This window comes from Haliotis asinina, chromosome 3 (genome assembly GCF_037392515.1).
Source record: "Haliotis asinina isolate JCU_RB_2024 chromosome 3, JCU_Hal_asi_v2, whole genome shotgun sequence".
Taxonomy (NCBI): Eukaryota; Metazoa; Mollusca; class Gastropoda; order Lepetellida; family Haliotidae; genus Haliotis; species Haliotis asinina.
The window spans coordinates 80,806,748-80,831,620 of NC_090282.1; the positions used below are offsets into that span (position 1 = coordinate 80,806,748).

At 41.8% G+C, this 24,873-nt stretch overlaps 1 protein-coding gene across 1 annotated transcript; it reads right to left on the minus strand.

Moving 5' to 3' along the window:
• Positions 1 to 14,538: 14,538 nt before the first annotated feature.
• Positions 14,539 to 22,026, minus strand: LOC137279077 (uncharacterized). Its single transcript, XM_067811554.1, has 4 exons — positions 21,957 to 22,026; positions 16,090 to 16,197; positions 14,884 to 15,039; positions 14,539 to 14,576 (listed from the first exon to the last, which is right to left on the minus strand). Exons 1-4 carry the CDS (start codon positions 22,024 to 22,026, stop codon positions 14,539 to 14,541), a joined length of 372 nt encoding a protein of 123 aa, XP_067667655.1.
• Positions 22,027 to 24,873: the final 2,847 nt, after the last annotated feature.

A 24,873-nucleotide genomic window follows, 5' to 3' on the forward strand; every position in this document is an offset into this window, starting at 1 on the left:
CCGATCGACTTTAGGTCAAGTTGGCTACCGGAAACACGTGCCCTGTCTGTGTTGATAAGGTCATTTCAGACTTGTCAGTCACGATATGGCTGCAATATTGCCGATGTGACGTTAAATATTAACTCACTCACTCCCTCACCCACTCACTCATAACTTGTCAAGAAGCAGCTGACTGAAGTTCTCATGAAGTTCTCAAGTGAAAGTAAGCATAAGCGACAAAAACCAAACGCGTAGCAACAAACTGGTAATTGGGAATGGAAAATATCGGTGATAACATTATTCACCGTCCTCTGTAGAATGGTCGTACTTTTGATATAAAATTACCAACGACGTGAGAGTCAAGACATTCCAGTGTGAATTAGTGTTCTGTTGTTAAAATACATAACTGTAAAAAACTAAATTAACGTGAATGTAGACACTACATCAATGTGGTTCTTTTGTGGGAATACGCGACTGTATATAAAGCAGGATGTTCTTAACAATGTGTTAGTAAACGATTTCCAGCAAAAACGAGCACTTCGCATATACCCAGGACAGTACACCTGGGAAATGACACGTGTATGTGCCAAGACGTGTTGCACTGCAGGGAAGGTGACCAAATGAAATAGGAAAAACTTCGCGGTTTTTTGCACGCACCTGCTTCGTCAAACAAATGGCCCAAACCGTTTCATAAGAACGTCCACTGCAGCTAAAGTAATGGGATTTGGGTTCCTAAGCAAATGGTCGTTATTTTGACAAACACATGTGAAAAATGGGCCTGGTATTTACGTCAAGAAATTCAGGAACATATGGTACAAGTCAAAATAGGGAATTGCTTTAGACACAGTTTTTGTCATTTATTAAAGCATTGGGTGATGCTTGCGTGATCAAATAGACACATCCAAGAGATGGGAAACATGGCCAGAGAATACATTGTACGTCATTACCTCCACCTGAGCGTGTCATTAACGGCAACTCGGTTATATGCGTAGTCGGCCCTCACTTATACATACACATCAATACATGCAATACATCAATACTGAAACTTCGCACCATCTGAAAAATATTAATGCATCTGCATGTCCATATACAGAAAAGCTGAACATTATAATTCGGATTTGTATCCAGAATCAAAATGTGAGCAACTTTCCATATGCATATTAGTTACTTTATATAGCTCGAATTTCCTAAAAGGGATTTCTACATGGTGAAGATTATGTCTTATATATTGATTACATCATGGATGTAAGCAATACTGCTTCATACCGCTCCATACTGCTTCATAAAGATCAATTTTAATTAAGCATTTTTCAGTAAATGGCAAAACTGACTGAAAATAGAAAATTATGCATTTATTTTTTTTTCAGTGTTATTTAACACTGCAGGGACGGGTAATATTCCATTAGATCGCGGTTAACAGACACTGCCTGGAGGGAGATCCTGCGTTCTGAAATATCAATGAAGCCTTTGATTAAAAATACATACCCTGAGTGTTCGATAAAACGAATTGATGTAGAGAAATACGTAGAGTAGAGTAGAGAATGTGAAAAACGTAATTAGATAGTTTCATTTGCGCTGTACATCCCAAAAGAAATTTCCAAGTGTAGGTTTCTGTTCCGAACATCTTTTTCGGAATTGGGCCTGGATATCGGAATACATGTCAGCTGTCCAGAGTGACAACGGTTGTACAAGTGGTGTTTGGCTTCATGCACCTGGCCAACACTTTCAATGAGTGAAGAAGAAGATCGTTGGCTTTGTCTGACATCACAGTAACTTATCTGGCAGGTAGGAGAAACTCAATGTCTTGTGGTCGAATGGTTAAAGTGCTGGCAAGTCATGACTGAAACCCATGTAACATTGGTGGTGAAATGTAACATATGTTGTATTTGGGATTACACTTTCTTAGGGAAAGTACACACTCTAGAACTTTTGTAGGTTGAGTCCCATCCGGGATTTGAAGGTACAAAATGAGAATCAGGCCAAGCTTGGAAGTCGCGGTTGCTGGGCGGTTTAAGCCCCTGGCGATGTCTGTTGGCGATTAGGTGCCTAACTCTTAGGGTGTGGGTTCGAATCCTGGATGGAACTCGCTCAACAAAAGTTCTAGAATTTGTACTTCAGTAAGAAAGTTTAATCCCAAAAGGAAACATGTTACATTTCCCCACTTTCTAAATGACATTGTGTATTCACCGAGATTGTGGATGTCACGTGTCGTTATATGAGTGAGTGAGTTTATATTTATCGTCACATCGGCAATAATGAAGCCATATCATGACGAGAACAAGTAATAATTACAGTCGTTTTATGACAAAATTGCTGCTTAGAGTAGTAGCTGTCATTCCTACCTGACAAACTACTGGTAAACACATATAAGATGATCCACGACCTGACAAATGACCCCAATTTGCATACTTGGGAACGCCCCACAGAACGATCCACTTGAAACAAGAGGGAGACAAGTTGTCTGATAAATATCCAGAAGTTCATTTTCCCTGTGCGCTTCACGCATGAATTGTTATAGCACACTCGATTTGGGAACAGGTACAATCCCAACGAATTGAATCAACACAATATGTTTAGGACCACCGATCCATTTCACGAAGCAAATGACATTTTCCTGGGTTTTTTTAACAAAATTGTTGAATATCTAAAATGCTTGTCAATGCCCCAATCATCTATTTGTCTTCGTCTTAACTAAAGGTTAGCGTGGAATATCAGTATCTTATGCCTGATTGCAGTCTTATCATTCGAAGGAATATGCGGTGTTGATTTCATGTCACGGTTAGCATGTACTGCAAGTGCATAATCCTCAAGCTACCTGTAGCAGCCAGGTGTACTCGCCCAATTCGTTGTACCGCCTCTCTTGTCACAAATGCGTTTAGTGCGCAGGATCATCTAATATGTATCTAGCAGTATACAAGAATCTGTATCGGAAAGCTGAACTAACAAGGTAAAAGAAGTTGTTATCCACAAAGTTCATTCAATATTATAACCCTTTTCACCGACATACATTTTCATACGTATACATCCAAAAACCCAATTGTTAAAATGGTGAAAACATAAGCTTAGTGTCTTACCATTCTCTAGCGGATTCTTTAACCTTTAAACCACGGCAGCATAGGTTACCAGACACTTTGGTGTTCTCGTGAAGATTTCATTCCAGACAAATATGTAAGCCAGCCTCTCAAATGTTCAGTTTAACACAGTTCCCATATCATACTTACACTCTTACTATGACGGGACACGCACACCATTCATCCAGGCCAAACAGATACATCTTCCCTACCAGTTCCCAGGGTTTGCATCAATAGAATATACATGCGTTATATAAATGTAGTCCTTCATAGGCAAGTCGGACGCCAATGGTTCAAAACTGCCTAGTATCTATTTGCGTAATGGGAATCCAACTACGACTGCCGAGCACTACAAATGCCCACTTATCCGCAATAGCGGCACAGCACACATATTGTCTTCCCTTAGGTGCAATTCCTTTGCTTTGGCATTCCCTTGGCAGTAGCCGTCTTTGTTTAATACGTCGGTGTCGGCCTGGAAACGACTCCATTGTAGCTATATATCTACCACTAACAACCGCACGGCACGATGCTGCAAGCTTTGCTCTGTTGCTGATCTATCCAATGCAGATAAAGAAGGATCTGGCATCTTGAAGCGACATTACTGAGGCTGCAGAACCATTATCTAAAGCCTACCATGACATTGTTCACAGAGAGAGTCCTATTTAGACAGGGCCACTAAACAGCTATACACCATTGTGCCAAGAAGTATTTGCACTGTTGCAACAATAAAAAAAATATACGGTTATAGAGTAAATTGCCTGTAGGGAAGCTGGAACATATTCTGGCGCAAATGGGGCCAGGGTGCGTTGTGTCTAAACGTATATAATAGGTTCAATAACTTTCAACACTCTTGTCTGTACAACTGAGAAACAAATATGTTATACATCTTGTCAATAACACAACAGCATCTGTCACATCAAGGTGTTATGCAGAAATTGCAGTTGTTTTACCAGAATGAGACACGACAATGTCAGTAGGTGGTTATGCTCTTGGTCATTAAAGATATACCAATTTATCAAAATCTCCACGTGGGCAAGGACTGCAGACGCACGTCATTATTCTTTCTGGGCAGAGGTCACTGCTTCGCTTTGGCATCTCATTTTTCACTGAATGGGGGTTAGTCGACTTATTTCATTTCCGCTATCGTTTTGAAAATGGATCGCTATGACTGCCCAACAGTGTGGATATCCGGTCGTGGACACCACCTTCTAAAGTGACTTAGTGTCCCGTATCTCCCAGGGGTACATGACACAGTTTTGGTATCTGCCGAGTGGACCAACAGCAACCGTTCATGCAGCTCTCAGCCTTCAGATTCACCCGGTGTTTATAGATTTATTCAAACGTTACCCAGCGGGCCAGAGCTGAACTACAGAATCTCAGTCTGCATCTCCAAAACGATCTGAAGTCCACGATTGTCGTTTCTCCACACCGTAGCATGGATTAAGCTGGTCGTAACGTTAACATCGCCTCGTGGGCGCGCGCACAGCTTCCACATCCCTACCCACATCTAAATTACCCCTACGTAATTGGGCTGTTTGAGTAGGATAGTTAAAGGCAATTTAGACATGTATATGAGACCACAGTAATTTTCCCAAATCTTTGCGTCTGTGGTTTGAGCAGTTGTTTGGTTTCTCTACATGCCTATATTTCCAGGCTTTCTCCATGCCACCACCGATCGGCTTCACCGCTACTCCATAAAAAAACATCTGACAAATTGAGGTCTGGACCTAAATACGATGATGTGGAAATTGTGCTACGCTCTCACATAAATAATCTGTATAAAGCTGGCTAAAATTATTAAAGTGGCATTGGGCAATAGATTTCTCCTTCATTGGGAGACGTTTCGCGTGGAGCTAAAGGTTTATGGATCATTAGCCAGCCAGCCACAGTGGAAGGGCACCCAACCAAACCTACACAGACCGAGGACTTAATATTCACTGAGCCTTCACTCACATCTAAACCTATATTTGAGTGTTGATACAACAGATGATCCAGTAATAAATGACTGTGTGGAGTTTGCTTTGGTAATCGCCTATCAAAATACAGCGGTTACTAGTACCGGTTGTCCCTTGTTAAACTCTGGAAGTAAGACTCGTGGGAATTGAGGGAAACGTTGGCCAATTACTAAAATAGTCCCCTCTTGAAGGAGGGAGCGGTCAACACGCGACTGGCCATTACATCGACCAATTGGGGGACGGATTAGTGGACAATAACACAGACCTTTACAAATAGTGCTTGGAGATTGTTTGCTAACAAATCAGACATACTTATGTAAAGCAAAGCTGTCTGAGGATATTGAAAACGTGCGTGATTATATTCTAGCAGGTCTGTGGATACTGGGATATTTGGGGACTGCACACAGTGCCCATAGTTTCCATGTAGTGTCATAGCACGAGCTGTTGATCAGTGTATAAACAATGAAATAAGAAATTACCTGATTGGCGAATTGGTTGATAAACGTGTTTTTATTAACTATTCAGATCAATTTAGTAAATTGAGTCAGCAAATTCGCCGAATCAACACATGGAAAGTACATACATTCTTTAGGAAACGAATTTATGCATGAATCACCGATCATGTTACCATTGTCTATTCATACATTCTGGAACGTTTTGATGAAGATAGTAACGTCATAGAGTGTGAAGTATAAACTGCGGGCTTACATTGTTCGAAAACAACCGCCAGCCGTTTCTGTATATTTTTATACCTTCATTTGATGGACAAATACTAAATTCTACTGTTGATACTTTTACATGTTTATCAAATTCACACACACACACACACACACACACACACACACACACACACACACACACACACACACACACACACACACACACACACACACGACACACACGCGCGCGCGCGGACACGCACGGACACACACACACACGCACGGACACACACACTCACTCACTCACACGCACACACACACATACATACGTATTATTTTGACATTCACTATTGTCTGATAGGGTTGTTTGTCAACTAAACAAGAAATGGGTATTGGTTCCTGATGTATATCACATGGGTATCTGTACCGTTTGAGTAAATGTTGTAAGTCCATACCCTTCTTGATGACATGCAATAGTGAGGGACATTCCATCATATTCAGTTTCCATTCCTCAAGCCAATTCAGCTACCTCGCTTTGATATTACTGAAACAGCATTTGATGGGTGTGTTTCAGGATACGTCCACCTGTTCGAGAATACGAGTTATTTCAACTGTTTTAAAAGTACTTGTTGTTGATCCATGATATGGTCGGAATCTTGGTGTGATCGCTGAGAGGATCTCGTCGCTTTAATTCCTACCCGGCCATGTTTCACGAAGTTTTATAACAGAACCAAATGACTGTCTGAAGAATTACTTGGTATGGTAAACATATTTATCTATATTTGTCTCTCATCGTTAGCGACGTCTTGGTCTTGTATCGTCTGCTCCACCTAATCGCCAACCAGCATAAACAGGGGCGGCAGACGACAGGTTCGCTTCGCGACCAAGCAGGTGTAAGTATTGATACTAATCACAGGAAATCTTCACCAAACACACAAGATTAGTACAGCTGATATTACTCAGAGAACGTTAAACTGCTTCTCTCTGGCTCTGGGTATATAATTGTATTCAAAAGGCCACATATCACCATCTCTGGTTACCAACAGCAACATTGTCATGGTGACGCATGGCTACCGTTCAGATTCAAATGTCTGTCCAAGCGGTACCCCGTTGGGAGGTACCCGTGAGGCACATTGAGACAAAACAACTAGCCATTGCTTGGTGAAAGGTGTGGCAAAAATGGAAATGGTGTTCAGGCCCATTTGATAATACAATATCACCCAGACGATATTCGACTATAGACCCCATATCCGCCATTTGAATCTCTTGAGTAGGGTCGTATATTTCTAGACTGTACTCGTACAACAGGAATAATGGAGACTGCAACGTAAAACTACATTCACTGACTGTGATGGTCACAGACTAAGTCTTTAACATGCCAGCTATGTTTTCTGAAAGAAAGAGAGTTAGTCATGTCTTGATCTTGGTTTGACTCGTTCTAGTCACGCTGACCAGACAGTGATTTTGATGGTGCAAAGCCTAACATCACTTTTATCGACAGACACTGAAACGACTTTCACAACTACCTCACTCGAATGTTCCATTGTCCATCTTCCAATGGCGAATCCAGTACGTAATTCAGTTTGGAATCGTTTTGAAAGTTTTGCTTCGTCGAAATAGTTTACCGCAAGCCCACACTCGTCTTTAAAGTTTAAGAAATTGAGAAGACAGCCAACGAACAGTCCCGAAAGAACGCTTCCAGCAGCTCTGGATTGATTCTAGGGTGGACTTGTACTAACACGGACAGAAGGAATCAATAGGCTACAGATGGAGTTTGCCTTCACCTTAGTAGTTGCATCCCTCCCTTCTATAATCACAAGCTCGTAGCATCACACTGGAACAAAATTACCAACAACACAAAAAATGTTATCTATTACCAAACACAGCATACGCCTGATGCTGTTATTTCATGGGGCACAGAAAACTACCTTCTCCATAGATGTTTTGGTTGAAAAACCCTCTCAAATAATCACCTTTGAAATGACTAATTACATGCAAAACAAACCTTGTGTGGCGTTCTCAGAGAGAACATACCATGTATTCAGTAATGACCTGTGTGACGCTGTATTGTAGGGGTCGTGCCCTTTGTTGTGACCTTGTATAACAGTTAGAATGTTCACTGTGTATCGTTTCTGATAAAAGTATAGAATATACCCTGTGAAGTGTTCCCAACATCCCGTGATCTGTTTCCATGCATACTTTGTGTGGTGTTTGTATGACAGATGTTGAGCCCCACCCAAAGGGAAAGGTAGATTCTGTTATATTTTCTAATTCAGGACAGCCATGTCAAAACATTTCTAAAGACAAAAAGCTATGTAACCAAGCCATATGCTAATATTATGTTATTATTCAATCTACATTCTTAATCTTTGTCACTGCTGCAGTTCACACTGTCTTGTAAGCCACCCCGTTCCTCTCTGTCAATGCCATTCATTACAATATATGACATTTATGACCTTTATTGGCCATCCCGTTAGCTGTGTCTGTCATCACATCTACTGCATAAGGAAGGGCTATTCTTTCTCTATCTGCTCATAGCGGAGTTTTTGTGCACATCTGCATTGGTAGTGTGGAGTCCGGTATTCCGACTGTCTGTGTAGCAGGATAATGCCGCTCGAAGGAAACGCCCTGGGGTTGAGCAGGAACTCTGCTCACCTAATTCACGTGTACTTGCTTTTCTTGTCTTGTGAAAGCAACTAAAGACGTCTGAAATCAACTATGCCGTCGTCTTCAACTCGATGTGTTCGTTCGTCTTCATCAACATGTAATTCATCTACATTCCGAGCTAATTCCCCAGTCGACGCACCATATACCACGTGTTGACAATTCTTTAAATATTGTGTGCGTACCATAGTGGTATCTACAATATTTGGTCTGAGCAAGGTGTGCACAGCATAATCCAGAAGACATCCATGAATCATCAATGTGTGTAACACCTGGGGAGGATGGCCCTTTTCATACTGCAATTAAATGAGTTATGTGTTGGGGGAAGCATCTTGAAAATGATCCCGTCCAGGTAGGCCTGTCATGCAAGCAACGCCAGATCTGATTCAGACAATCTTCGATGTTTTGTCGACTGAGTAACATGTTGCTAGAGTTCGTCCCGCATATCCCAACAGAGTACACTAAAACAGAACTTGGGTACAGATGAAAGCACCAGCTCTTTCGGTTTAGAATTTTCTGAGAACTGGTAAAAAGTTCCCCAGTGATGACATATTTCGTGATGGTCCAGCTCAGCTTGGAGTTTATACAGAAAGGATCAATGCTACTACGACTTGTGATGGTCCAACTCAGCTTGGAGTGTGACACAGAAAGGACCAATGCTACTACGACTTGTGATGGTCCAACACAGCTTGGAGTGTGATACATAAAGGACCAATGCTACTACGACTTGTGATGGTAAATGAAACAGGGGTTCTCTTCTAGTCAACAATCAAAACATTGACATCACCACCACAAAGGGGATAATTCGCCATCGTGTTGTCAAAGGTGACATAATGGTACTATCTTTCAAAAGACAACCTACAGAACATGTTATGTTGCACAACTGACGCAAGTATGGGATGACATTGCAACTAACTGACGCAAGTATGGGATGACATTACAACTAACCGACGCGAGAAACTGGTGAGATGTCTGCTCTTTCAGCAGGACAATGTGCAGAAATCAGTCATCAGTCATGGTTACAATCGAGAACTCCTTCAAGACCTATCTGATTCTTGTGACATTACTCTGTCCGACTTCCATCTGTTCCCTTGCAGGAAGCAAGGCATGAACATATGAGGCATACTCGAGCATGAACCCAGTTTACCCCAAATGTTGACGTCAAGGCAACTGTGTGGACTGTTTCAGATAGAAGGAAATCAACACCTTTGGCAAAAATATATCACTGTGGCAGATATCATGTTAAAAGATAAATCATGTTATTGTCTTTAAGTCCGTTCTTTCCATGTAAGTCTCAGCACAGATCAGTCAACCGATCTACACAATAGTGGCCTCGCAGATACGAGGGAGTATAACCTGAATACCACCACAGAACACATGTCCCTGTAGTTTGCCTTACCTCGGCTCTTGTAATATGAATACGCTGGGGAGTTGGTGTACTGGTTGGGACGAAGAACCGCGCGCGTTGATTAAATGCGATAAGAAGCATAAGACTGCATAGGGACGTGCGGTATGTTGAATGCAGCAGATCTGGTACATGCTGTTAATCCAAGTGGTATTTATTCTAAAAAAACAACTTGATAAGGCATGACATCATTACGCCGAAGTTGGGATGTTCATTTTGTTTACTCGCGTGTTTAAGACACCAGTGTTGACATACAGTCATTCTTCAGGAGGCATGTTACCAGGATGTTATGAACATCACGTTTGTGTATCAATGTTCATCAACTGTCACGCATATAAGGTTCACCGTTTGCTTGGGTGGTTACGCAATTCAGCCGAATTTAAACCATTCAGTGTCAGTAAATACCTTATGCTCCCTTGAATACTTGATTCTGATCAGTACCTTGCTTCAAACAGGCGGATCAATATGGATTAAAATGTATCTGATGTTACGTTCCCTTCAGCGCGCTCTAGAGTATCTTTTACCGCATGCTACATTTCTTCTGTTGGAGCTTTATAACTCTTAGCCTGATCAGAATGGGTAGTTTTCTTAGATTGGATTCGATAGTCAGCCATGGATCATCCACTATCACCTCACATTTCAAACAAGTCAGACACCCCCAAATGTAAGATACACAGTCCGAGTCGTGAATTGTTCCTACATCTGTCAACTGTTATTTCTCCCGAGTCAGTAGGTCATGACTGGGACAATCTATGTTAACAGGGAGAAGAAATGCTCGCACTGCGTTCAGCGTAATCTGAACAGTGGACTATAGTTTTTGAGATAGCCAATTGTCGCTTCATGAGAACATTTTGAAATGTTTGGCTGAAAGAATCAGTTGTTAGTTTCCTTGCAGAACTCTTTCAGATCTTGATGTAAACCCTTAAGTTGGCCCAGTGCCAAAGTAATCTGCCACCAATTTTTCCCAATTTAATTACCCTTGCTGCATTAAGCAGCACGCCTAGTGAACGTTCCACACGAAATCGGTTTTGGAGGGGTGGAGATAAGCCGCCGATAACGCCTTGATTGTTTTAAAGGAATGTTTTAGCGAATTCATAGCTACTAAATGTTTTCTGAAACCGGACTGTTAGTCTTTTGATGTCCGTTATGAGTCTGTTGCTAAGGTGTCATTACTCATCAAGCTGTGCATGCGCAGTGGGCCACCTTTTAGTGGTATGATGAAGACATCATATTTTATGGTTTATAAGCGTCTTTGGTGCAATATACGTTCCGGTGAAGATGCTGACACTTATCACTTGCTTTATAAATGTTTTAGCACCTACTCCTTAGCGTAATAAAGTAGCTGTCTGTGAGGAAATAATGTTCCTCTTCATGTGCAATGGGATCTTTCCACAATCTGTTTATAGGTTTCCTTTTTCTGCAGTCAGTGTTGACGGCCAGGTGAAGACAGTGAATCCGAGATTAAACTATATTTTAATAGGTACAATATTTGCTGCATAATTTTCTCTGCACTACAAATATAAACACAGAAGGTATGCAGTTTGAAAACTATCATGTCTGAGCTTTTTTCACATTGAAATAGTTATAATTCTCGAGTTTGACAGATAAATTGACCAGTGTGTGTTGTTAACTTGTTGTTTGACTAATGAGTGACTGGACTGGACTTATTGTGCATGAATTGTATATATTTGTGTTCACTATTTCAAAACCAATTGTTATATTTTATCCTATATTTTGATCAGACTGATATTTGCATTCAAGGTAAGTTTACAGAAGACATTTGTTTTTTTATATCTACATGGAATATGATTACACGATGCCATGTAGAAAGTGGTCAAATGCAACATATGTCATATTTGGGATTTCACTTTCTTAGTGAAGTACAAATTCTAGTACTTTTTTCGGTTGAGTCCCATCCGGGATTCGAACCTGCACACAAAGTCAGCCGCCTAGCCCGCTCAGCCACCGCGACTTCCACTGAGCGGGCTAGGCGGCTGACTTTGGGCTAGGCGGCTGACTTTGTGTGCTGGCGATTAGGTGCCTGACTCTGAGGGTGCGGGTTCGAATCCCGGATGGGACTCAACCGAAAAAAGTACTAGAATTTGTACTTCACTAAGAAAGTGAAATCCCAAATATGACATATGTTACATGGAATATGTTGATCATTTGTTACAGTAATGGGCATATACTTAGTAGTTCTGCGCAACAGGCACAGTTGTGTTTTCTTGCCTGTTTCTAGTAATGGTTTAATAAGTGTTGTTTATCATTATCTACACCCCAAGATTCACAGCTTTGTAACGCCTTTGGTTCTCTGAGGGTTTAAGCTCCTCATGAAAGACCAATGTTTTAAATCTGAGGTGCACATATGTGACGCTCCTCATGAGTGCAAGCATGAAAAATTGGAACTTACATTTTCATGGAATTGTATTCCTAAATACGTGTATCTGTCAGCTAGCTGCTTCCTAGTACTGTCTGTGCAGACACCTTGTTAAATGTATTCTACTTTCAGTAGATAACTATTTCGGATCTGACATGGTTAACGTGTAGATTATTCATGATTCAGTATTGTGGTGCATTGTTCATAGCATTTGTGATTTAAGGGGTAAATCTGACAACAAGACACCAACAAATAACAAATAACACGTTACGATCTTATTCTGTTTTTGTCTTAGTATTTCTGGTTTTAGATCGTAATGTGCATCATGTATTGATATATTCAAGATAATATCTGCAAATATCTCCGATGTTGTTGCCCCCGTTTATGACGGTCGGGAGGGACAGGATGCACTCATCTTTGTAAAAGAGATAGAAAGAACTGTACGATCAACTGTGAATTTAGCAGTGAATCCTTACTGAGGTGGAAATGTTGGCCGTGTTTATGTTTAGTCAACAATGTTTAACGTAGTAATTTAGAATGCACTTCGTATCTCCATCATACACGAAAGAAGAACTGTCTAATGTAGGGTACATTACAGGTTTTACAGTTTGGCGTTATAATGACTCTCGTATATAGTTTTGAGTCATAATTAAAGTTTTGGGAAAAACAAGTTGTGAACTATTTCCAAAAAAGCAAAGCTTTATCTCTGGCCAGTATTGCCGGAATAAAACAGTGAGATGAAATCGGGTTCATCGTAGTTGCGTTCAGTGCACTCACACATCGATCGATCAGTACAGAGGGAGTAGTTAATTGTACAGTTCTCGGTGTAAGGGAGACTACTAATGTCAGTACAGATTCAAACACCTCTCTTGCTTGCTGACTCCAAACCTCTGGAGAGTGAGAGAGAGAGAGAGAGAGAGAGAGAGAGAGAGAGAGAGAGAGAGAGAGAGAGAGGGGAGAGAGAGAGAGAGAGAGAGAGGGAGAGAGAGAGAGGGTGTATGGGTTATTTAGGGTGACAAAGGGTAAAGTTATTCCTCATACTTCGGGTTGTTATCAGTAAATGTTTTGATGATAAATTTATAAACAAAGTGAAACTGTTTATGGGTTTATGGTGTTATTTATTGGCAATTTGTTCTTGTCTTGATAGGATCAGCAGAAAAACAGGGATTTGACCCTGAAGGGCATCGTCATTGTTTGTGTTTTTGCTCTGTGGCTCTTTAATGCATGTCAACTGCTCGGATTGGCAAAGTTTAAACACGGGGCAAGAAATTTAGCTTAAGCTTGAGCATATAGATGATCTGACATTTTAAATTACCAGTTAATAACAAGAACTTTTAAATAACCGTTTCTCTTCCAACTTAACCGAAAGGCGATGGCGTAGCCTAGTGGTTAAAGTGTTCGCTCGTGAAGCTGAAGACTCGGGTTCGATTCCCCACATGAGTACAATGTGTGAAGTCCATTCCTGGTGTCCCCCGTCGTGATGCTTCTGGAATATTGCTAAAAGCGGCGTAAAACCAAACTCACTCACTTCTACTGAAAAACCTGAAGTAGAACTGTAATATACCAGTGAGACTGCCTTCATATTTTGAACTATTAACAGATTCTTGCCTGACACTACTAATATTGCGATCGACTGGTTGCACGCTGCAACTACTTATATTCTCCTTTACGCCGTTGCTCATATTATCAGCCCTTGACCAAACGCAGCTGTGTTATAAAATGAACATTGCATCTACCTAATCGCTTGACTGGCATGTCAGTCGTGGTGATAATTGGTCTGCCAGAACCACACTCTGTGGTACCAAAGTGGTTAACGCCCGTAGCAGGCTATCCCTTGGCGGATGTGTCGCGATGGAATTGACATACTTCTTAATGAAATGTTGCACACAATTTGTTAATCTTGCTCACATTCACCATCTAGGCACCAATGTCACAACAGCAAAAAAATGTCATGAACAGATTTCTGTAGGTTTGCAATCATAAAAAAAAGAAATAAAGTAAACACATCCGTTTTCAGTTGAAACAGGAGGTCAGTTGACAAAGGCACTGTCATAAACCGTTAACTGTTGAGTCCTTTGAGACTGAACGAACCCGCAGACGTTGTAACCCCTGAAATTCTCTCAGAAATGGTAATCATGTAAAGAAGAGCATCGTTTCTGGGTTTCCTAACACATAAGGCAGGTGGGTTAGTCCTTTCTTCATGCCGAAGGTCTGGGTTCGATTCCCAACATAGGTACAACGTGTGAAGTTCATGTCTATCGTCATCCGCCGTGATATTGCTGGAATATCTTTAAAAGCGGCATAAAACCATACTCACTAACATACTCAATCCAAACAGGAGATCATTTGAAAATTACCATAAATCTTTTATGTTGGCTGGATATTTATTTCAGGGAGAATCTTCAATCTAGAATCAAGATGTCTCCATTCATCCTAAAACATTACTGCTGTCCAGGGCGGGCGCACCTGCAATGTCAACACATTGGCAACTGCATAAACTGTTATATTTAGGGGATATTTGGATTTTTGTGCGTATCGGATAACTATTGCCTCATATTAGAGTATAACATATCTGAAACTTAAATTGTTTAGATGTTAAAGTTATTTCAACTTTCCTTTCAACACACTGTGAATGCACATTACCGTTAAGAGAGAAATAGAGACCTACATTTACTGAGAAAGTGTAATACCAAATATAGCATGTTACGTGTATCAAACACACTGAAAGTTATCAATCAGATTTATCCAACAGTTAGACCAGTAATCTGATTACTTTGTGTGGTGCTGACACACAATCCACACGTCTTCCGGCAGTGGTCCTCGGCCCACTTCCGGTAGAAGCTGTTGGTGCAGGTGTCGGCCTGGTACTCGTTACAGTTGGGGAGGTGGTCTTTGCATAATGGAGGGGGGCTAGCTGGCGGTGGGGAACCTGACAGGGGGATAACAATCTGTCTTTAGTTCCAATCCATCATTATCTGATGAAATCTATTATCTATGTTGTTATTGTGATGAATTCACTGATCAGTTTAAATCTCAATTTGACAACAGGATGCTACAAATTACTGTCCATCTTTCCAGAAGTAAAGTTCAACAGACGTTTCGAATGGAGGGAGAAGAGGCTTTGAAGGAATTTTGTCATGGCTGTGGTAATGTACTGCCCTCTGCAGGTTTCAGTAGGTTCGAGGTATCACTTAACATATGCATATGAATATATTTAATGAGATGGTGAGAACCCAATATATAACCTTCAAGACATTCAATGGGCTCGACTTTCCAAACGACCAGTGATTGACAGCAGCAGTTATATATACTGAACACATTAACAATGACACAAATGAAGGAATGGCTGATGAACGTTTCCTTGTGTCAGGACATTGCCATGATGTAACTTTGGAAATGTTAGGTGGCACACAGATTATGTTAGTAGAGATCGACCTCATAATTGATCTGTTTCTTTTTGTACTACACGTTCCACTTGCTCCAGCTCCAGAGTAAGTGCGGCCATGGATGTTGTTTTCACAGATGTAAGTATGGTAATGACTATGATGATAATTAGTTAATTGTACGCCAAAGTTCCATCGTGGCATGAATACTCAGGGCAGGAATTGTATCCCAGTGAATGCATTAATGTTAGAAAACTAAACTCATTCTGAGGTCAGGTTACGGGGAACTGGACCTCGGCGTGTGTCGCTAACACTTCTAACCATTAAACAACGTCATTTTCCTTTCGGAAGGGGTTTGTTTGACCCGGTATCAAGCTGACACATGGTGATAGTACTATAATATAGACCGAATCAGCTATATGATAACTATGAAATGATGCAGACTTGGCTTCATTGACACAGTTGAGCACAGATTTTACATCCATGTTCACACATCCATGTTAACTCACAATATAAATCCCTAATGTAATTTCGCTGTGTCAGCTAAGTAAGTTAAGCAGTATAAAAAAATGTTGATTCATTATACTGATACTGACCGCAGAAGCCACATCTGTGCGCGCAGTTGACTCTCGCCCACGACTCATAGTCCCCGATGCAGGCTGAGTCCTTGTAGGCGTCGCAGTTAGGCAGGTAATCCGTGCAGGCTGTAACACGTAACAATATGCAGACACACACATCATGCCATCAGTAAACACACGTACCATCAGTAGACACACGTACCATCCACGTAAACACACGTACCATCATGTAGACACACGTACCATTCCATGTAAACACACGTACCATCCATGTAAACACACGTACCATCCACGTAGACACACGTGCCATCATGTAGACACACGTACCATCCATGTAGACACACGTACCAACCACGTAAACACACGTACCATCCACGTAAACACACGTACCATCCACGTAAACACACGTACCATCATGTAGACACACGTACCATCCATGTAGACACACGTACCATCCATGTAAACACACGTACCATCCACGTAGACACACGTGCCATCATGTGGACACACGTACCATCCATGTAGACACACGTGCCATCATGTGGACACACGTACCATCATGTAGACACACGTACCATCCACATAGACACACGTACCATCCATGTAATCACACGTACCATCCACGTAGACACACGTACCATCCATGTAGACACACGTACCATCCATGTAGACACACGTGCCATCATGTAGACACACGTACCATCCATGTAGACACACGCACCATCCATGTCGACACACGTACCATCCACGTAAACACACGTACCATCCATGTAGACACACGTACCATCATGTAGACACACGTGCCATCATGTAGACACACGTACCATCCATGTAGAAACACGTACCATCCATGTAAACACACGTACCATCCATGTAGACAGACGTACCATCCACGTAAACACACGTCCCATCCATGTAGACACAAGTACCATCCATGTAAACACACGTACCATCCACATAGACACACGTACCATCCATGTAATCACACGTCATATCCACGTAAACACACGTAAAATCCACGTAAACACACGTACCATCCACGTAGACACACGTAAAATCCACGTAAACACACGTCCCATCCACGTAGACACACGTACCATTAATGTAAACACACATACCATCCACATAGACACACGTGCCATCCATGTAATCACACGTCATATCCACGTAAACACACGTAAAATCCACGTAAACACACGTCCCATCCACGTAGACACAAGTACCATCCATGTAAACACACATACCATCCACATAGACACACGTACCATCCATGTAATCACACGTCATATCCACGTAAACACACGTAAAATCCACGTAAACACACGTCCCATCCACGTAGACACACGTACCATTAATGTAAACACACGTACCATCCACATAGACACACGTACCATCCATGTAATCACACGTCATATCCACGTAAACACACGTAAAATCCACGTAAACACACGTCCCATCCACGTAGACACACGTACCATTAATGTAAACACACATACCATCCACATAGACACACGTGCCATCAAGTAGACACAGGTACCATCCATGTAGACACACGTACCATCCATGTGGACACACGTGCCATCATGTAGACACACGAACCATCCATGTAGACACACGTACCATCCATGTAGACACACGTACCATCCACGTAAACACACGCACCATTCATGTAAACACACGTACCATCATGTAGACACACGTGCCATCACGTAGACACACGCACCATCCACGTAAACACACGTACCATCCATGTAAACACACGTACCATCCACATAGACAAACGTACCATCCATGTAATCACACGTACCATCCACGTAAACACACGTACCATCCACGTAAACACACGTACCATCATGTAGACACACGTACCATCCATGTAAACACACGTCCCATCCATGTAGACACACGTACCATCCACGTAGACACACGTGCCATCATGTGGACACACGTACCATCATGTAGACACACGTACCATCCACATAGACACACGTACCATCCATGTAATCACACGTACCATCCACGTAGACACACGAACCATCCATGTAGACACACGTACCATCCATGTAGACACACGTGCCATCATGTAGACACACGTACCATCCATGTAGACACACGTACCATCCATGTAGACACACGTACCATCCACGTAAACACACGTCCCATCCACGTAAACACACGTCCCATCCATGTAGACACACGTACCATCCATGTCAACACACGTACCATCCACATAGACACACGTACCATCCATGTAATCACACGTACCATCCACGTAGACACACGTACCATCCATGTAAAAACACGTACCATCCATGCAGACACACGTGCCATCAGTAGACACACGTACCATCCATGTAGACACACGTATCATCCACGTAAACACACGTGTCATCCATGTAAACACACGTACCATCATGTAGACACACGTACCATCATGTAGACACACGTACCATCCACGTAAACACACGTCCCATCCATGTAGACACACGTACCATCCATGTAAACACACGTACCATCCACATAGACACACGTACGATCCATGTAGACACACGTGCCATCATGTAGACACACGTACCATCCACGTAAACACACGTATCATCATGTAGACACACGTACCATCATGTAGACACACGTACCATCCACGTAAACACACGTACCATCATGTAGACACACGTACCATCCACGTAGACACACGTACCATCCATGTAGACACACGTACCATCATGTAGACACACGTACCATCCACGTAGACACACGTACCATCCACGTAGACACACGTACCATCCACGTAGACACACGTACCAACCACTTAAACACAGGTACCATCCACGTAGACACACGTACCATCCATGTAGACACACGTACCATCCATGTAGACACACGTACCATCCATGTAAACACACGTACCATCATGTAGACACACGTACCATCCACGTAGACACACGTACCATCCACGTAGACACACGTACCATCCATGTAGGCACACGTACCAACCACGTAAACACATGTCCCATCCACGTAGAAACACGTACCATCCATGTAAACACACGTACCATGCACGTAGACACACGTGCCATCATGTAGACACACGTACCATCCATGTAGACACACGTATCATCCACGTAAACACACGTACCATCCTCGTAGACACACGTACCATCCATGTGGACACACGTACCATCATGTAGACACACGTACCATCCATGTAGACACACGTACCATCCACGTAGACACACGTACCATCCATGTAAACACACGTACCATGCACGTAGACACACGTACCATCATGAAGACACACGTACCATCCACGTAGACACACGTAACATCCACGTAGACACACGTGCCATCATGTAGACACACGTACCATCCACGTAAACACACGTACCATCCATGTAGACACACGTACCATCCATGTTGACACACGTACCATCCACGTAAACACACGTGTCAGCGATGTAAACACACGTACCATCATGTAGACACACGTCCCATCCACGTAAACACACGTCCCATCCATGTAGACACACGTACCATCCACGTAAACACACGTACCATCATGTAGACACACGTGCCATCATGTAGACACACGTGTCAGCGATGTAAACACACGTACCATCATGTAGACACACGTACCATCCACGTAAACACACGTACCATCCATGTAAACACACGTATCATCATGTATTCACACGTGCCATCATGTAGACACGTCCCATCCACGTAAAAACACGTACCATCCACGTAAACACACGTACCATCATGTAGACACACGTACCATCATGTAGACACACGTACCATCAGTAGACACACGTACCATCCATATAAACACACGTACCATCCATGTAAACACACGTGTCAGCGATGTAAACACACGTGCCATCATGTAGACACACGTACCATCCACGTAAACACACGTACCATCCATGTAAACACACGTACCATCATGTAGACACACGTACCATCCACGTAAACACACGTGCCATCATGTAGACACACGTACCATCCACGTAAACACACGTACCATCCATGTAAACACACGTACCATCATGTAGACACACGTACCATCCACGTAAACACACGTACCATCATGTAGACACACGTACCATCCACGTAAACACACGTACCATCATGTAGACACACGTCCCATCCACGTAAACACACGTACCATCCATGTAAACACACGTACCATCATGTAGACACACGTACCATCCACGTAAACACACGTACCATCATGTAGACACACGTACCATCCACGTAAACACACGTACCATCCACGTAAACACACGTACCATCCATGTAAACACACGTCCCATCCATGTAGACACACGTACCATCCATGTAAACACACGTACCATCCATGTAGACACACGTCACATCCACGTAGACGCACGTTCCATCCATGTAGACACACGTCGCATCCCAGTAGACACACATGCCATCAGTAGACACACGTACCATCATGTAAACACACATGCCATCAGTAGACACACGTCCCATCCATGTATGTGTTACAGTCAGATTGTGAAATCAGTCATTTCGTGAAATGACTAAAAGTTTCACGAAATGACTGATTTCACAATGGACTGTGACATATACACACGTACCATCCATTTAAACACACCTACCCGTTATGTAGACACACATACTGGTTGTGTAAACACACGTATCATTCATGTAAACACTCGTAGAATCAATGGAGACGCACGTACCATCTACGTAAACACACGTACCAGTCATTTAAACACACGTACCATCCCTGTAAACACACGTACCATCCCTGTAAACACACGCACCATTACGTAAACACATGTACCAGTCTTGTAAACATACATATCAGTCAAGGTAACAAACGTACGAGACTAGATTGACGCTTAGTATCTGAATACATAATTTTGAGTAAGAAACCCATTAAAAGCGAAAAGGATCTCCAGGGAGACCAGAGATTCAGATCCTGAGGAAATCTCGACTTGCTTCGATTAGGGTCCTAGCATTGCAGAGAGGGTTATATTGTAAGGAAGATAATTTGGTTCAGGGATTTTGCGAGAGACAACTACCGGTGATGACTACAGAAAGAAAGTGCAACGTATGTCATATTTGGGATTGCACCTACTCAGTAAAGTACAAATTCTAGTACTTTTGGTTTTGATTGAGTCCCATCCAGGATTCGAACCCGCCCCCTCAGAGTCATTCACCTAATCGCCAGCACACTAAGTCAGCTAGTGGAAGTCGCTGTGGCTGAGCGGGCTAGGCGGCTGACTTAGTGTGCTGGTGATACAGTGCCTGACTCTGAGGGTGCGGGTTCGAATCAAGTACTAGAATTTGTACTTGACTGAGAAAGTAAAATCCCAAATATGACATACGTTGCAACTATCGGTGATGTAAGCAGACGTGCCAATCATGTAAATATGCGTACCATGTCAATACTGTGACATTCACCTGTGATCTGTTCCCATGTGAATATTTAACATTTTATGCATGTGTCACAAAATTCACAGCGTTTGTTTATGGCGCACCAACCCGACAAGACTTACACGATATCAGTATTATCTCTGTGGTGGTTGGTAATGTTGAGTGTACTTCCAATTCTTCACCATGTTCACTACCACAAGTGAAGTCGTACCTCATGGCTATACATATAATATGTTTATTAAGTTTCAGAAAATACATCTCTCAGACAATTAATCATGATTTAGAATTGTCTCGGAACGACATGAGAAACCATTTGACAACCATTAAGAAAACTAATATTGGTAAGCTATTTAATACGCTCCGACCAATGTATCCGAAATGAAACTGTATCTTAGTGATAGGTGCTGTCCTTTGGGAAGAAAGGGAGCTATGTGATGACTGAATGTGTGCATGTAGAGAGTATTGATTATACTCACGTAAGGGCGGCGGACTCTGGGTATCCGCCACAGTCAGAACTAGTAGTAGGAGCAACAAGCTCAACGTCATTATGGTGTACACGTCCATACACGAGTAGGGACGGCACTGTCACCTATCAGAAACTGTATTGAATTCAGATAACGTTTGCTTAAAAACGACACGATCCTTGCCATACCATTATCTATGAACCATTTCTGTTCTTAGATAAGCTTTTCCTCTTACAGATAGATTAAGATTGTTAACTAGGAACAATCGGAAAATGCTTGTATCAGTTCAAGATCATGTCGCTGAATATTTGTGGACCAGGAAAAGAAACCAATAAGTTTAGTTGAAATATTGTTCACATTCTCATGCAATAGTTCGTCTATAAGTATTGAGTCTACTTCAGTTATACCATGTCGGAGGAGCTGGTAAATGCATTACATGTATAAAATGCTGCCCATTGGAAACCTGTCAACGGTGACATCACCGACTGACAGCATACGATATTCCGATGTTACATGGGGTATCTAGGGGCTCAATAATGAACTGAAAATTAACGCTATTGTCACACAGTCACTTTTGCGAGTTAACTTTTACAGAATGTGAGTACAGATTTACATAAGCTATAAAAATAAAGCCATATGCAAGTTCATCATTAAATACAGTTTTATCTAATACTTGTAACTCACTGGCGTCACGCAATAACAGTATTATGAGAGAATGTATGATCACAGCTTAAGCGGGCTGTCCTTTATAGAGCATGACGATACTGGTGCTTCACCAAACTATACGTTTCTAGATACTAAGGTCACGATACGATACGTACCGCGATACAGTTTTTCGACATTTTGTGCATAACAAGCAGCCTTATGGTAAGTTGCGTGATGTTGAAAACGTACTTCACTGAAAACCCGTTAACGACTTATCCAAGTCATTTCTGTTGTAGGTAGAGATTAATAGATGAAGGACAACTTGCCATGAGCCAAGTACCCATTACTCACTCCAACATGTCATGTTTTCTGATATGTGTAATAACTACAAGCAAAAAAAAAACCAACCCCCCCCCAAAAAAAAACCACAAAAAAACAACAAAAAACAAAACAAACAAACAAAAAAACCCAAAAAAAACAACAACCAAAAAACACACACAAAAACAACAACATAAAACCCAAAAAAAACAAAACAAAACAAGAACAAATAAGGTGTTTAGACTCAAAATATTAATCGATATATGCTAAAACTAACCACAGTAGACATATAATCCCATGTATCATGTACCGTATAGTGCAAAGCTTGCTGAAGATGCACCGGTGTATCGGTGAATCGTGACATTCCGAGTGGTCACACAACACCAAATGTTTATAGTAACGTTAACAGCCTTCTATGTACACATGGGTACAGTTTGGCCTTTAACCTACAATATAAAACACAAATTCCGACTAACTTATCCTGCTAATGTTCCGAGGACAGGAAGCTGAACACATCAACCACAGTTTCGCACACAATGTCACCTACTGGAACATATCTGATTTGACATGTGTTCATAATTTCAACAACGTGTTGTCAACTTTAGTTTGCCGTGTGAAGGCCACGTAAGACCTTTAACTTTGAATTGTTCAATCACGTTTATAAAGGCTAATCAATCTGCGCAGTTCCAACACCAGTGCGGGATCGGGTGGTCAGACTCGATGACTTGGTTAACACATGTCATGCGTAGAGCTATGCTCATGATGTTGCTCACTGGATTATCTGGTCCAGACTCGATTATTTACATACCGCCGGCATATCGCTGGGATATGTGAGTGCGGCTTAAAACTAAAATCACTCACTCAAACACCAATGACCGTCATGTAGCCCTGGGTCCCTTTTCCCCATTGCATTTGGCGGAAGTGTTCAAATCAGAGTAAGTGAATAGAATGAAACGATATTTAACTTGTGATATGATGTGCGACCCCAAATTTTATTGACCTGTAAGTCCTTTCAAACCATGAGTTTTGTAGTGGCCAGATATCGCGTGTCCCAAGGTTACAGAATTATGGTATTAATGCCAGCTTCCTAGGATGAGATATGCTGTCTAATTTCCGTATGTCAGATAACCTTGATCTGTCACGTCTTGGCTGCAAGAGCATATGTTCTCTTCTGGTACTCGATGCATGATGTATGTGGACCGTGTACATATTAAACAGATGTCGCATTCAAAATATGATGTCATTAAGGCGTCTGATGGTTACTGCGCCACATCAGACGCAGTCGTGTAGATTCGCAGCGTGTATATCAGTGATTGAGTGATTCATGCCTCATCGTCACGCACGCTGCTGCACCAACATGAGCATGCGCATGCTCGTTATCATTTCCTGTAAACATGCTAATACTTCCCGAACAACTCATCTAATATAATGGTTAAATACGGCACAAAGCGTGTAGATACAATTATAAGACAAGTATTATTCATGGGATCAATGTTGTCTTCAATATTCTATAATATGATACATCTATACTATACTGTGATACCCAGAAGATGTTATATTGTACATATAAATGTAACCTTTTGCTGAAATATGACATTTTTAAAGATTTACTCGTCAATGCACGAGTGACATGATTACATATGGAATATGTTCCGAGTCACATCTAGTTTCGAAGCAATCTGCCTATAATAAACACCATGTTATTAGATGGAGGCATGCCTGGTCACCAGGTTCTTGAGATGCATGTAGAAGTTGGTATTCAGTAATAAGACAAAATGTTATGAATGTCAACTTCTTTGTTGTTTACACAACGTTTCTGGACCATTCCTTCCCCCTTCGTCGTCTCCCTGACGGGGTAGCCCAGAAACATTCTGTAAACAACAAAGAAGTTGACATTCATGACATTTTGTATTATTCATACCTGGTGACCATTCTGGTACCAATTACAGGTGAAAAAAGTACTAAG

Bases quoted from the DNA above. Each gene is read 5' to 3' on its own strand.
- LOC137279077 (XM_067811554.1), bottom strand. From the start codon at position 22,026: ATGACGTTGAGCTTGTTGCTCCTACTACTAGTTCTGACTGTGGCGGAT. The intron at 16,198-21,956 runs GTGAGTATAATC...TACGTGTTACAG, and splicing joins CCAGAGTCCGCCGCCCTTAC to CCTGCACGGATTACCTGCCT. The intron at 15,040-16,089 runs GTCAGTATCAGT...TCCCCCTGTCAG, and splicing joins GCACAGATGTGGCTTCTGCG to GTTCCCCACCGCCAGCTAGC.